Source organism: Netta rufina (assembly GCF_964035555.1).
Source record: "Netta rufina genome assembly, chromosome: 5".
NCBI lineage: Eukaryota > Metazoa > Chordata > Aves > Anseriformes > Anatidae > Netta > Netta rufina.
Window position 1 is genome coordinate 2157117 of NC_140128.1, and position 13516 is coordinate 2170632.

Sequence of the window (13516 nt, forward strand, 5' to 3'; positions counted from 1 at the left end):
TCTGCATATTAATGGCTATCTTTTTCTGAAATGCCAACTGCATAATTCAGTGTCATGTTACACATACCAAAGTTCTTGTTCTTAGTCTTTCAGTTCTTCAGAAAAATGATGTAGAAGAATCAAGCAAACTCCATTTTGAGTGTTTGTAAGCAGGGTCATCCTTGTCATATCCTAAAAATAAATGAGAGGAAACTGAAATATCCTGGAGAGAGTTTAACTCCTGCTTCAGAGAGAGGCTGCAGGTTGCTGAGAAGATGGAAGACTGAAAGGTAAAGGAGACTGGGAGGTTAGGATTCTCTGAGTGGTGTTCTTCTTGGCTTGGGAGGTCTGGGAACCCTGGGATTTGTGGAGAGATGAACTGCCAGATCAGCAGGAAAGAGTCTGCTCTATTTCTGTGAAGAACATACTTGTGACAGCTGAATCTCTGATGGTCTTTTTCAGGGAGACAAACTTTGGGACAATGACAATCTGGAAAGGAATGTCTGTTACCAGGAAAAAAGACCCTCTTATTTGTATTTTTCACATAAACATATTTTTCTTCTTAACTTCTTTCTATTTCAATTTTTGATGCTTCAGGGTTCCTTTAGAAAGGATTATAGAGAACAGTCTGTTCTCCTCAGCATAAAAGTCTTCTGTTTAGCAATCCTCATCAACTTTTTGAAGCACATAGGTATGAGATGATGGGATTTTCTTTATAGCTTACCATAAATATTTTGGCCAAATGCTTATTAAACACATTGAACAGAAAGCTGTTGTTGTTTTTCACCACAGAAGTTAAGATGAAGACCCATAAACAATTTAGAAACCTTTTGTTAGCTATGCAGTCCAGATGAGTGATCTTCCTCATAGTTTTGCAACAGCTGACAAGTAAAAAGGAAGAAACTGACCAAAAAAAAAAAAAAAAGTTATTAAGGCTCATTTCATCATTCTAATTTTTTTCTCTCCTAATCTGTATTTTGCTCTAACAAAACCATGTAGAAGGAGCTTGTATTTTTGTTAAGTGTTACCAAGGTGTTCATCTCTTATTTTTCAGCTAAAAATTGCATTAAACATCAAGAATGTTGACAGAGTTTGACTAAAGGAGCTTTGCTGCAATGAGAACAATTGGCATAAAGTGGTAAATCATGACAGGACAATTAGTATGCAACTTTAAAATGTCTTTCTTGAGAAATCCAGCTTTGGAAATAATTTTTCAGGGTAGTGAATATTTAGCAGTTCAAGGTAAGCATGGAGATGGTCAGGTGTTTTACCATTCTCAGTGTTTTACTGTCACAGACCACTAATCTATGAGAGCAGCAGAATAACTAGTAATTTCTCCTACATAATGGATTGAAGTGAATTCATTTAGAACTTGCTTGACAGTCTGATTACAGTACTGCAGATTGTCATGATTCTGTAGAAGCATGTAAGTATAGCACAACAGAGGCAAAATAGAAATTAGAGTAAGAAATTTCTCTCAAATCTCAAGGAGCTTTGCCAATATTCAGTTCCAAACCAGAGCCCAAACACAACAGGATCTTAAATTTCTTTGCTGGTAATAGATACATCATTTCATTAACCACATTATCTGTGGTTTCAATCAGTCTATTGACATAACTGTTTATTGGAACTTCACAGGAAGACAGATGTGATAGGGACAGTGGTGGGAGCCAGTCCCCTAGAGTGTCACAAGGATTCCCATTTTTGGTAGCACATGTCCAAACCTCTTCAAAACCAAGTATCAAATTACCTCTGCATTATGGTACCTATTTCTGCATCGCAACTCTCAGGCAAAGGAAAGTAAAAGCACTACATCAGGGTGTAGAGGACAGTGGGGAATGGATACTCTTCTAACTCCAAAAGAAAAATGCTCATTTTTGTTCTCTTTGCTGTGATGCAGTAAATAATTATGTTTATTTACCAGCTAAATAGTGTGAGTAATGTGTTGTTAATCAGTAAAACAGGAAAAAATAACAAAAGAAAAGTTTTCAGAGTGTTTACTGACTTTGCAGTCTACCAGTCTTATCTCCCTTCCTCAGCTGTGTTTTCTGCGTCAGCAGTAGTTAAATTTTCCAGCAAATGCTGAAAGAGTTAAAGGTGATTAGGGATTTCCACTCAGTGACCTCACCTTTGTGTGGGATAGTCAACGCATTTGCTCTGACATCCTTTCTATGAAGCAGTGCAGTGACAGCTGGAAGTTGCTTTCAAGAAGTCATCTCAAAGGCAGTTTCAAAGGTGGTCTGACAGTATCCAAAACCTGAACTTTTCTCAGCACAGAAGACAAATCACCTTGAATTTCTCAATTTTCCAAGTTCGTGACAATGACAAATCATTTTGGAGTTACCTCAGCGGTGTTTTCAGTCTGGGTTATGACATTCATGGCTCAAAATTACTTCATAACAGGTATGTAAGGTTCCACTTTTTAAAATATCCTAGTTGAACAGTAAAGTGCTCAAAAAAAGCAGCTATTTTCCCAAACAAAATGGGGGAAAGTGTCTGTAGATAGGCCTGCTAGCATAGGAAACCACAAGATTTTCATAATATAGCTTTCCATAATATGCAATGAAAAATACTCTAACATATAGGGGAAATCTTTCACTCTAATGATTTGATAAGCTCAAGTGCTATGTAAATGCTATAGAACTGCTTGTTCTAGAGTTTTGGTTGTGCATTTAGGATTAAGTTTAGAACTATTGAAATGTGACTTTATATTATTGAAGACATCATAGCAAATAGTTTTACACAATCCTCAGAAAGCACAACATGTGTGAAGCCAGGTCTGTGAAAATGCTATTGTTAATGCTTTTTTTTTTTTTTTTTTTTTTTTTTTCCATATCCTGACACTCTTGACTTGCAAAATTGAAGGAATTGTATGCCAGGATCTTGTGGTTCACCCCCAGGGCAGGCATGCTTGTATCTGGTGAATACAATGCAGGAGTTCCTGTTCTATATAAACTATCTGTCTGCAAAATTAGCAGTGGGAATTGCCAACTTCAAATTTTATCATACAGTTCTTAGATAATACACTTCCCTCAACGCTATTGTATGTGCCTATTTTTTGAATCAGGGTCATGTAATACCCCTTTCTTATGTAAGTTAGGGAAATGTGGATGCCTCTTAACCTTATGTATTGGGTTTATGTTAGACATTGTCTAACATTACATTAGACATTATTGTTAGACATTGGAACAGGCTGCCCAGGGAAGTGGTGGAGTCACCATCCCTGGAAGTCTTTAAAAGACGTTTAGATGTAGAGCTTAGGGATATGGTTTAGTGGGGACTGTTAGGGTTAGGTCAGAGGTTGGACTCGATGATCTTGAGGTCTCTTCCAACCTAGAAATTCTGTGATTCTGTGATACGTGCCAAGTGTTTGGTAGTGGGGGGCTGCAGGGCTTGTCCCTGTGAGCAGAGCCCAGCCGCTGCTCTGTGTCAGATAAACGCCACTTTCATCTGGCTGCAAAAAGAACCTGCTGCTGTCCAGAGCTGAGCCAGGGAGCAGCATTGGTTCGACCTCTGGAAGAGCAGATTTAAGAAAGAGGGTGAAAAAAAATAAATGCTGTTTGACAGCAGCTGGGGGAGAGAGGAGTGAGAACGAGCCCTGCAGATCCCAAGGTCAGTGCAGCAGGAGGCAGGAGGTGCTCCAGGCAGGCAGCAGCAGTTCCCCTGAGGCCTGTGGAGAGGCCCCTGGTGGAGCAGGCTGCCCCCTTGAAGCCCATGGGTCCCACATGGAGCAGATCTCCACGCTGCAGCCCATGGAGGAGCCCCTGGTGGAGCAGGTGGATGTGACCTGGAGGAGGCTGCAGCCCATGGAGAGCCCCTGCAGGAGCAGGCCCCAGGCCAGAGCTGCAGCCCGTGGAGAGGAGCCCACGCAGGAGCAGGGGCTCTGGGCGGAGCTGCCACCCACCCATGGGGAACCCGTGCTGGAGCAGTTTGCTCCTGGGGGATGGACTCCGTGAGACGGAGCCGTGTGGGAACAGTGCTTGAGGAGCTGCAGCCTGTGGGCAGCCCCCACATGATCAGTTGGGGAAGGACGGCATCCCGTGGGAGGGACCCCACGGGTAGCAGGGGCAGAGAGGGACCGTGAAAGAGCGGCAGAGAAGTGCTATGGACTGACTGCAGCCCCCATTCCCCTTTCCTCTGCACTGCTCAGGGTAGAGTTAGAAGAGGGCGGATGGAGGGAAGGTGTTTTTAGTTTTAGTTTCTCACTATTCTAGTCTGCTAGTTATAGGTAACAAATTATTAATTTGCCTTTGCTGCATCTGTTTTGCCTGTGAAGGCAACTGGTGAGTGGTCTCCCTGTCCTTACCTCAGCCTTTGAGCCCTTTCCATTTTATTTTCCCCCTTTCCCTTTGAGGAGGGGGAGTAAGAAAGTGGTTATGGTGGAGTATGGCTGCCCTGACAGATAAAATTATCCCACCCCAGTAGCTGCTAGGATATCTGCAGATACCAAATGCATATCACATGTTTCCAGATGTTTCACTGTAGGAGTAAATGTTTGTTCTAGCCATGTAGAAGAACACTATGTCATTGTTGCAGATAATCGATTGTCATATCTACTGAAAGGCTTCTGAAAGCAACTGGGCTTGAGTGAATTAGATGCTCAAGTTCTGTTGAAATTCCATGGTTGAAGTACTGAACAACAGTAGATTCTTCTACGTATCCCAATCACTGAATATATTTTAGATGGGGAAACAGCGTGAGTCTTAAGACTATCCTTTCCAGCTGTTAGGACATCCTTAGTTCCCATCTAATGCTCACTTAGGGTACTTACTCATGCACCCTCAGCTCATCAGTTCAGTGCTCCTATTAATCTCATGGCCCATTTGCAGTTGTGCCTTGGAGCTCTGTGTAGTATGCCTGTGCCCAGTCCAGCTGGCTCCCGTGCTGTTTTATTGCTGGGCTTCATGGATGGGACCACAGACTTGCATTGGAGGTAGCCTTGTCTCCAGGATGGCCTTCAGGCATGTGCGACAGATAGCACCCTCTCTTGCTGTTCCCAAATGAACTTTCTGATGAACCCTGCATCTGACATGTTCTCTTGCTCCCTGACAGTGCAGAGAAGCTGCCACAAACCTGCCACAGCGTGGCCCTGCTTGGGTACCACAGGGCTGTGCCCTGGTTGGTGGTGGCACTGTCCTGCCTGTGCTGCTATCACCGACAGCTTCTGCAGCTTCTGGCTCATCTCTTCTTGTGGAACAGCCTCACTGTTGCTGCTCCCTGACATCAGCAGCCAAACTCAGCTCTCCAACAAATCAGAGCGAGGGCCTGGGGCAAAGCAGAGATCAAGAAACACCAGCTTCTCCAAAAAGCAAGAGGAGAATTCATGCACAGTAAATGCAATACCTGTACCCTGCACATATTATTTTCTTCCTGTCTTGTGATGAATTTGTCTTGTGAGATTCTTCTGTCCATTTTTTCCCCACCTTTCTCAGTAAAACTACTGTTCACAGAGGACCCAAAACGCGGATTAGTAGATAAACTGAATAGAGCAAAGCTAAAAGGACACATGTGGGCAACTTGTGGACCCGAAAGGGTAATGAGCTTCTATAGGATTAGTCTGTCTCCCGTACAAACTCGGTTGTCTTTAGTACAGAAGTCAGAGGTGATTTAAGAGGTGATGAAAAGTTTTGAAGAGGTTACTCTTCTCTTTCTGGATTTCTTTTGCATACTGTAAACCCATCTGGAATATAGTTTGAAGCTCATAACATTTCCAAAAGGTTTCTTTCACTTTTCTATTATGTTTTAAAGAGCTTAGTAAATTCTAAGATAAAACTTCGGTCCATGTCCTACAATCTTACCACTTAAGACTTAATTTTCTGTTACTGAATTTCTATATTTATTGTGCTATATATCTATTATACAATTCTCCTGTAAAAAAGAGTCAAGTCTGAGTATAAAAAGTAGTAGGTGAATAAAGGAATTAGGCATCCTAGACAAGGAATGGGGGGGTTGAAAACTATGGTAAATGAATTGCAGAAAGTACAGCAGCAGCTGAGATGGAGGGAGATCCAGAAGAAAAAATAGAAATCTCAAGAGGACTGGGAGAGTTCCCTGTTAACAACAGGGAATTGAGAAAACTTAATGTTGGAGTACCTGTCTGACACCAGAAGTAGTCTGAACGAAATGAAGACATACAGGAGGCTATTCATGAAGACACGCTGACTGGAAGGAAGACATATGACAGTAATATGGAAGAAATTTGACACCGTGAATCATCTTCACATTGGGACTGCTTGGATACACTTGAGGTCCTTGATGCACACACCACTGAGCAACAGTGCTTCTCTGGATCCTCATACAACATGTCTGGCTGGTCTTACCTTCAAGTCAGGCCTGGTTGTTGCCATGGTTTCACAATAGGGACTGCTACGGTATTCACTGGCTCACCTGCGGTGTGTTAATGGGGGGCCAGAACATCCATAGCTGCTGAGATAAATTCACCAAGTTCCATGATTGCTTTACCCAACATTTAAATCCCAATAAACTAAAGAACAACAGAGATGCATCTCTTATCAAAAGCCATTTCCAACCTCACAACACCCAGTGGGAACAGGACTAGAAAGCCTGCCTTTCTCTTTGCCCTCCACACAAGATGAGACATCTGTTTTTCTCATGGTAGGAGTGGCTTGGCTGCTAATTCTATGACTTCATTTATAAAATTCAATTTAACTTCTCTTGCTAAGAAATTTGGTGGATCTGCACGTGTCATTTAATTTTCCCTTGAGAGTTTGTGGACTGACTGTGGTCTGATGCACAGGTTTTATCAAGTATTCATTAGTGTACGTACCTGGTAGGCACAGTCTGAAAAGGAAATCCAGCAAGTAACAACTTTAGCTATTGCTTATCTGAAGTATTTGCAATGAAATGCTGAAATGTTTACAAGCTTGCATAAATACAAAAAGTGTCCCCACTGTATTCAGTTATTCCAGTTGCATTTTGTTGTGTTGTGTTTTTTGTTTGGTTTTGGTTTTGTGTTTTATTTATTTATTTTTTTTTTCCTTGATTTGTTGTGTTGTTTCTTTCTTTCTTTCTTTTCCTTGAATTTATTTTGCCAAGGTATGAGGATTTTCTTCCTGGGGTCTCTGAAGCTGTTTTGAGATGATTTTTTCATATAGGCTATTCCTTTTCATTTAACATGGTAATTACTGAATGTAACTCAAAAAAAAAAAAAATCTACCATATGCTTCTGGGGAAACATGGAGACGAAAGAGTATTATCTTTTTCCTTGTCTGCGTCAAATTCTGAATTCTGCCCTGTGTCCTTAATACAGATAAAGAAAGTAGATACTAAGAAACTGGAGCAGGTGTAATCAGACATTAGCTATGCCTTTTCTAGTGCAGGTGTCATGGCCAATTGTGGCTTTCTGAAAAAGCTGGATGAGTTTCCTATTGCAAAGTAATAGGGGAAAAGTGTCAAATTCACCCCATCTATCCCCTCTTTTCCTACCACCTGCTTCCTGCCAAGTACTCAGTAAATTCAACACACGACAGTGCCTGGGGAAAAAATATCATGCAAAACTAGAAAAGAAAGTTAAATTTAGGAGGAATAAGAACTATAATAAAATCTTTCTAGTAAGAATGTTATACTGACAGAATCCAGTCTAGTGATTGAGTACAACTGCTAGGTTTATCATTTTAATTAAAAAACAAACAAACAAACAAAAAAAAAACCTGTCTGATTACTCTTCCTATTTTGAATTTTTGAATGAATAAGTTTGACAAATAACAGCAGCTTTACTAAGAAGCTGACTCTAGGTAACACCACAAATACAACTAGATATGCATTTAGTCTAATAACAGTCAAACCTTTTGAAATTCTAGACTATTGAGAAAACTTTTTATTGTGAAGTATGTCTTTTTGCTAGAAATTACTTTTCTACTATCCTCAAGCTAGAAACTTTTAAGAATGTGCAATTTGAATGATACTTTAAATTCCAATAAATGTTAGTATTCAATACTAACCTTGAACATTTATGTCTAAATTACAGGTTCTACACTTCCACCTTGCAGGATCACAGGTGTAGGTCTTTATATTGAGGAGAAAGTGAATTTCTCAGAAGCAAGTAATGCATGCAATCAATTGAATTTACAACTGGCAAGTAAAGACCAGGTTGAAAAGGCTTTGAAACATGGCTTTGAAACGTGCAGGTATATGATATCAGTTAGCATCTCATTACCTTCAATAAACTACTTTACCTTACATGAGGCTGGTGACAAATCTGATATTAAAAGGACTGATGTTTTTTATTGTAGCTATGGATGGGTGAAAGATGGAGTGATTGTAATTCCTCGGCTAATATCCAACCAGAAATGTGGTAAGGGCAAGGTTGGACTGGTGTCATGGAGTATTGAACACTCTAAAACATTTATGGTTTACTGCTTCAATTCTTCAGGTATGTAAGCGTAACAACTACATTTCTTGTGTTTGGATTGGATTTTTTTAAATATCTGAATGAAAAAAATTCATAACAGGAGAGATCTTATCACCTGGTAGCTATTTTCCCCTGATCTTAAATGTTGTCTAGTTGTATTTAGCTCTGTGGGGAGAAGCTTTCAAGCAATACAGGAGGTCTGTTCAGTTCATTCAAATTAATAAGTTGGTGCTGCCATGAAAGCTCTTATAAAAGAGTTGCTTTTACCATTCTGTAATGTCAACACAATACTTTTAATAGGTTTTTGTTATTTAGGTGTTTTGATTTGAAGGACTGTAAATTGAATTGCTGACCATGAGTCAGCAATTTGCCCTTGTGGCAAATTTGCCCTTGTGCTGGCCAAGAAGGCCAGCAGGATCCTGGGCTGCATTTGGAAGTGTTGTCAGCAGGTCAAGGGAGGTGATCCTCCCCCTCTGCTCAGCCCTGGTGAGGCCACACCTGGAGTACTGTGTCCAGTTCAGGGCTCCCCAGCACAAGTGGGTTAGAGAACTGGAGCACCTGTTGTATGAGGACAGGCTGAGAGATCTGCGCCTGTTTAGCCTGGAAAAAGAGAAGACTGAGTGGAGACCTCATCAGTGCGTATAAATATCCGAGGGGAGGGTGTTAAGAGCATGGAGCAAGTCTCTTTTCAGTTGTGTCCAGTGACAGGATGAGAGGCTACGGGCACAAACTGAAGCCAGGAAGTTCCAGCTGAATATGAGGGGACACTTCTTTGCTGTGAGGGTGACAGGGCACTGGAACAGGTTGCCCAGAGAGGTTGTGGAGTCTCCTTCTCTGGAGATATTCAAAACCTGCCTGGATGCCGTCCTGCACAATGTGCTCCAGGTGATCCTACGTGGCAGAGGTTTGGGCTAGATGATCTTCAGAGGTCTCTTCAGAGGACCTAAGTTTGCTGAATGGTGAGAAAATGAGAATGTATATTTAACATAGGGATGATTCTGCATTTCTTCATCTTAATAGTTAAACTATTGCCTGTTCTAGGTATGTCTTAGCTAAAACATTTAATAGAAGCTCATTTTGTCAATTTTCTTTGTGGTTGTAGCGTCAAAAAACATTTGAAACCTATGGCAGAAAAAACTAAAGAGCCTCTGTCATTTAGGTTTTTATTAGAGAATCAAAGAATGGCTTGGGTTGGAAGGGACCTTAAAGATCATCTGGTTCCAACCCCTCTGCCATGGGCAGGGATGCCTCCCACCAGCCCAGGCTGCCCAAAGCCCCATCCAGCCTGGCCTTGAACACCTCCAGGGCTGGGGCATCCACAGCTTCTCTGGGCAGCCTGTGCCAGGGCCTCACCACCCTCTGAGTGAAGATTTTCCTCTGAATATCTAAACGGCCCCTCTTTTAGTTTAAAGACATTACCCCTTGTCCTACCGCTCCCTGATGAGTCCCTTTCCAGCTTTCTTGCAGGGCCCCTTAAGGTTGTGGAAGGTACCTAATAAGGATAAAAGGTACCTAAAATAGCATTTATCTTCAAGTGTGTTATATATTGCAAATATTTCTGAAGCTTGAATCTGCAGTTAAGCCTTCTGCTCTGCAGGAGGTCGGTGTGTGTGTTTAATATGGATTATCACTCTAAGTACTGTTTGGGAGGAATAGATTATGGGTATGCAAATACAAAACGAGCATCGCATTTACTCCAAGTGTTTAACCATGTGAGTAATGATAAAAAGGGCATCATCGGTGTCTTAGCTACACATCGGAAATAAGCGTGCCTGATCTGGATAAGGCAACAACTAATTTGCAGAAGGGAACGGCTGGGTAACAATTTCTGTAAACGTGTGCGCAGTAAGTACAAACCTAACAGAAGCATAACCTTTATGTGTCTCCTTTCCCTACTGCAGATGTCCAAATTAATTCATGTGTACCAGATCCAACTACAACTAGACCATCATCAAGTGCACCAACGGACTTAACTGCCTCTTCAGGCTCAGATTTAACTGAAAACGTCACGGCAGTGCCTAACGCAACTGAGACGGAACGGGCCTTGAAAAAGCTGAAATTTCAGGTGGTATGTGTAACCGAAACAATATTACCAACGGAGGAGACTACTACCAACACGCCAGGGGAATACTCACTTGACTCTCCCAACTACACTTCCCGTGCTGCCTTTAAGAACGATGGCGTTGTCTTTGGAGGTAAAGGCTATGGATGGTAGCTCTTCAGTTAGGAGAGCTGGTTAGTTATGTAGATGTTAGCAGGAAAACTGTTTACTGCTGGTCTTGCTTGCTACTCCAGCATACATTTTTATATAGCTGAATCTGGAAGCAGAATAAATTGTTACAGTTTTGCAAAGGCAAAGCTTATAAGGCAGAGAGTTGTTTTGTTGTTGTTGTTTTTAAGTAATTTTTAAGGTCTTGTTATGACTTTATACTTTTTGAGAGTATTTCAGTAAGAAATAGTAGAAAGTAATTTTGGTTAATGCGATTTGGGGTGAATATATTCCTTAAAAATTCTTAGCAGACACCATGTGCTCACAGTAATAGAAGAGTCTGCGGGCTCTTAAAAACAATAGAAGTCATGGAAATTTTAAGGAGAATAGTGCTTTGTTCTCCAGGTATGAGGTGTGAATAACAAATCCTAATATACAGCAACTGAGGAATGGACTAAATATGAGGAAAAAAAAACCAACACATTCTAACTGGAAAGATGATTTGTTATAAAAACGTTTTCTTGGCAAGTTGTAAAAACTCTCCAATGAGCAGATTAGACAAACATCTGACATGGACTGCCAAAATACCTGTTTCAATCTCTCAAAACAATGAACAGGAGTAACAAACATTTTGAGATCCCTAATACCTCTGTCCTTCTGCATGTCTACGTGTATGTACCTCCTACACAATGCTGTTTTAAGAAGAATCTGGATTTATGTTCATAAGCCTTTAGAAAGTCTGAATTAAGAATAAATAAAAACTCAATGCATACTTCACTTTTTTCTCTAGGTATCCCAACAGCACTCCTTGTACTGGCACTCATCTTCTTCATTACTTCAGTTGTTCTAGCAGTCTGCTATATCAAAAAGTAAGATTTTTCTTTCTTTTCTCTTGTACTGAGTTAACTTCTAGAGTACAGTCAGTGAATATTTTACTTATATAGTTAAAGATCAGAGATGTAATGACAAGTGTAGGACAAAGAACAAAATCTTCATCCCTGCTCTGCAGATAAAATTTGTTTTTGCTGTTACTATTCCCTATTTCAGAAAAGAAATCAAGGACAAGTATTACCTATCTTTGATTAATCAATCATGCCTAATGTGGAACATTTCTGTGTCTGCCAAAACAGCAACATTGAAATGTTGCTTCATTGAAGTGTGCATCTGTTTATATAAAAGACTGTTTATGTAGCTTTATTTTGTTTCTTTCAATGTCAAACTTAAGGGAGTAGATGTTACTTTTGTTCAAAAAAAAAAAAAAAATGTTGAACTCATTTGAATCATTTATACAGATCTTCAACACGGAAGATCATTAAATATCAAAAAGTTGTCTGCATTTCTAACATCCTAGCCCAGCTTGTATTTTCATTACATAACACAAATCCTGAACATGCACTGTTTGTTTAAAGATACTTAGCATTTTGAGGAATGCTACCTAACTATGTCAGTGTTGCTGCTTTACTATCTTTTTTTCCTATTTAAAGGTACAAGACAACGTTCCCATTTTCATACAAGAATCAGAAAAAAGAAATGGTTGAAACTACAGCTCTCAAAGAGGCTGAGTCAAATGACAAGACACCAGAGAAGGAAACAAAGAATAATGGAAAAAAGGTAGAAGAGTCTAAATCCAAGCCTGAGACCACAGTAAAATGTTTAGAAGCAGAAGTTTAAGAGGAAGAACATACACTTCTTTTTAGAAATACATAAAACAAAGCACACAACTTAACAATGCTTTTAAACATGGGTGACTGTAAATACTCATGAATAATATTTTCTCTATCTTAACATACGAAAACGTCTTTTTTAATGATTACAACTGTAAATGCTCTTGCAAAAGAACATGGTCTCTTATTTACCTGAAATAAATGAAACGTCCATATTACAGCTCATTTTTCTTAATAAAGAAGTAAACAGGAGTCTGCTGTTAATGTCATACAGTGTGTAAGTATTTGCACAGAATTCAGAGCAATATGTAATTAAAAATTCCTTTTTATCTGGCTGGAGAATGTCTGCTAACTGAATATCTAAACTAAAATGATATTGTAGCTCTTTATCTGTAGGGTAGTTTATTTCCATTAAATAGTTACTTTTTTAAAAAAGAGTGTTTACAAACAGAACAACTAAATCCATTTAGTAGAAAAAAATAACTTAAAAAAATCAATATATCAGCCCACTGTCATTCAAATACCCCAAAAAAAAGGATGTTGACGTGTTCCTATATATATATATATATATATATATATTTGTGTGTGTTCACATACTTATATAGCAACGAGTAACTTTCTTAGGCATCTTCATCATCTAATTTACTGTTTTATTTATTAAAACATGTATGATTCTCATATCACATATTTGATGGGGAAAAGAACCTTGAAGAACTTTAAATTGTATCTCAACAAATATATTTAAGGTCTTTGTGGATATTTTAATGTAATTTTCAAAATAAAGACCTCAGGTATTAGGCATTTACAGTACTTCATAAAAACAAACAAACAAACAAAAAACTTTGGTTTGTCTGGACCATTTATTCTCATGAAAACTGCCTTACAGGAAAAAGTACTCATATAACATTAGTGTTACAAAAGTAATCAGTTGATATAAAAGAAAAAAAATCAGCAATTCATTAACTATTTTCTTAACAAATGGTTTGGACAAGCTGTATTTATATGTGAAAGGTTGCTGTGGCAAAATAAGTTTCTTTTTAGATCAAGTAGCTTGAAAAAGTCTTAAATAGAATGGCAAGCAAACTGTTCACTTACATGGCATTTTCTACAGTTAGAATACGTAGTTATGAACTTCCATTTTTAGATTCACAGAAATTTAATATTTGCCCAGTGGTTATATGTTCCCCTTGATAGCAACTTACAGGGTAATGCTAATAGCGTACTTAAAGGAATCGCTGTGTTGTTGTTTGGTTTCTTTCCTTCCCTTTTTTTCTTTTTTTTTTTTCTTCTTCT

At 39.3% G+C, this 13516-nt stretch overlaps 1 protein-coding gene across 2 annotated transcripts; it reads left to right on the forward strand.

Moving 5' to 3' along the window:
* Positions 1-2263: 2263 nt before the first annotated feature.
* Positions 2264-12518, forward strand: LYVE1 (lymphatic vessel endothelial hyaluronan receptor 1). Of its 2 annotated transcripts, XM_084287441.1 has the most exons (6): positions 2264-2382; positions 7967-8126; positions 8232-8371; positions 10252-10545; positions 11350-11428; positions 12044-12518. In XM_084287441.1, the coding sequence occupies exons 1-6, from the start codon at positions 2301-2303 to the stop codon at positions 12228-12230; spliced, it is 942 nt and encodes a 313-aa protein (XP_084143567.1). In that variant the 5' UTR covers positions 2264-2300; the 3' UTR covers positions 12231-12518. The 2 variants fall into 2 exon arrangements, with proteins under 2 accessions (XP_084143567.1, XP_084143566.1); XM_084287440.1 differs by having other exon boundaries at positions 7967-8371.
* Positions 12519-13516: the final 998 nt, after the last annotated feature.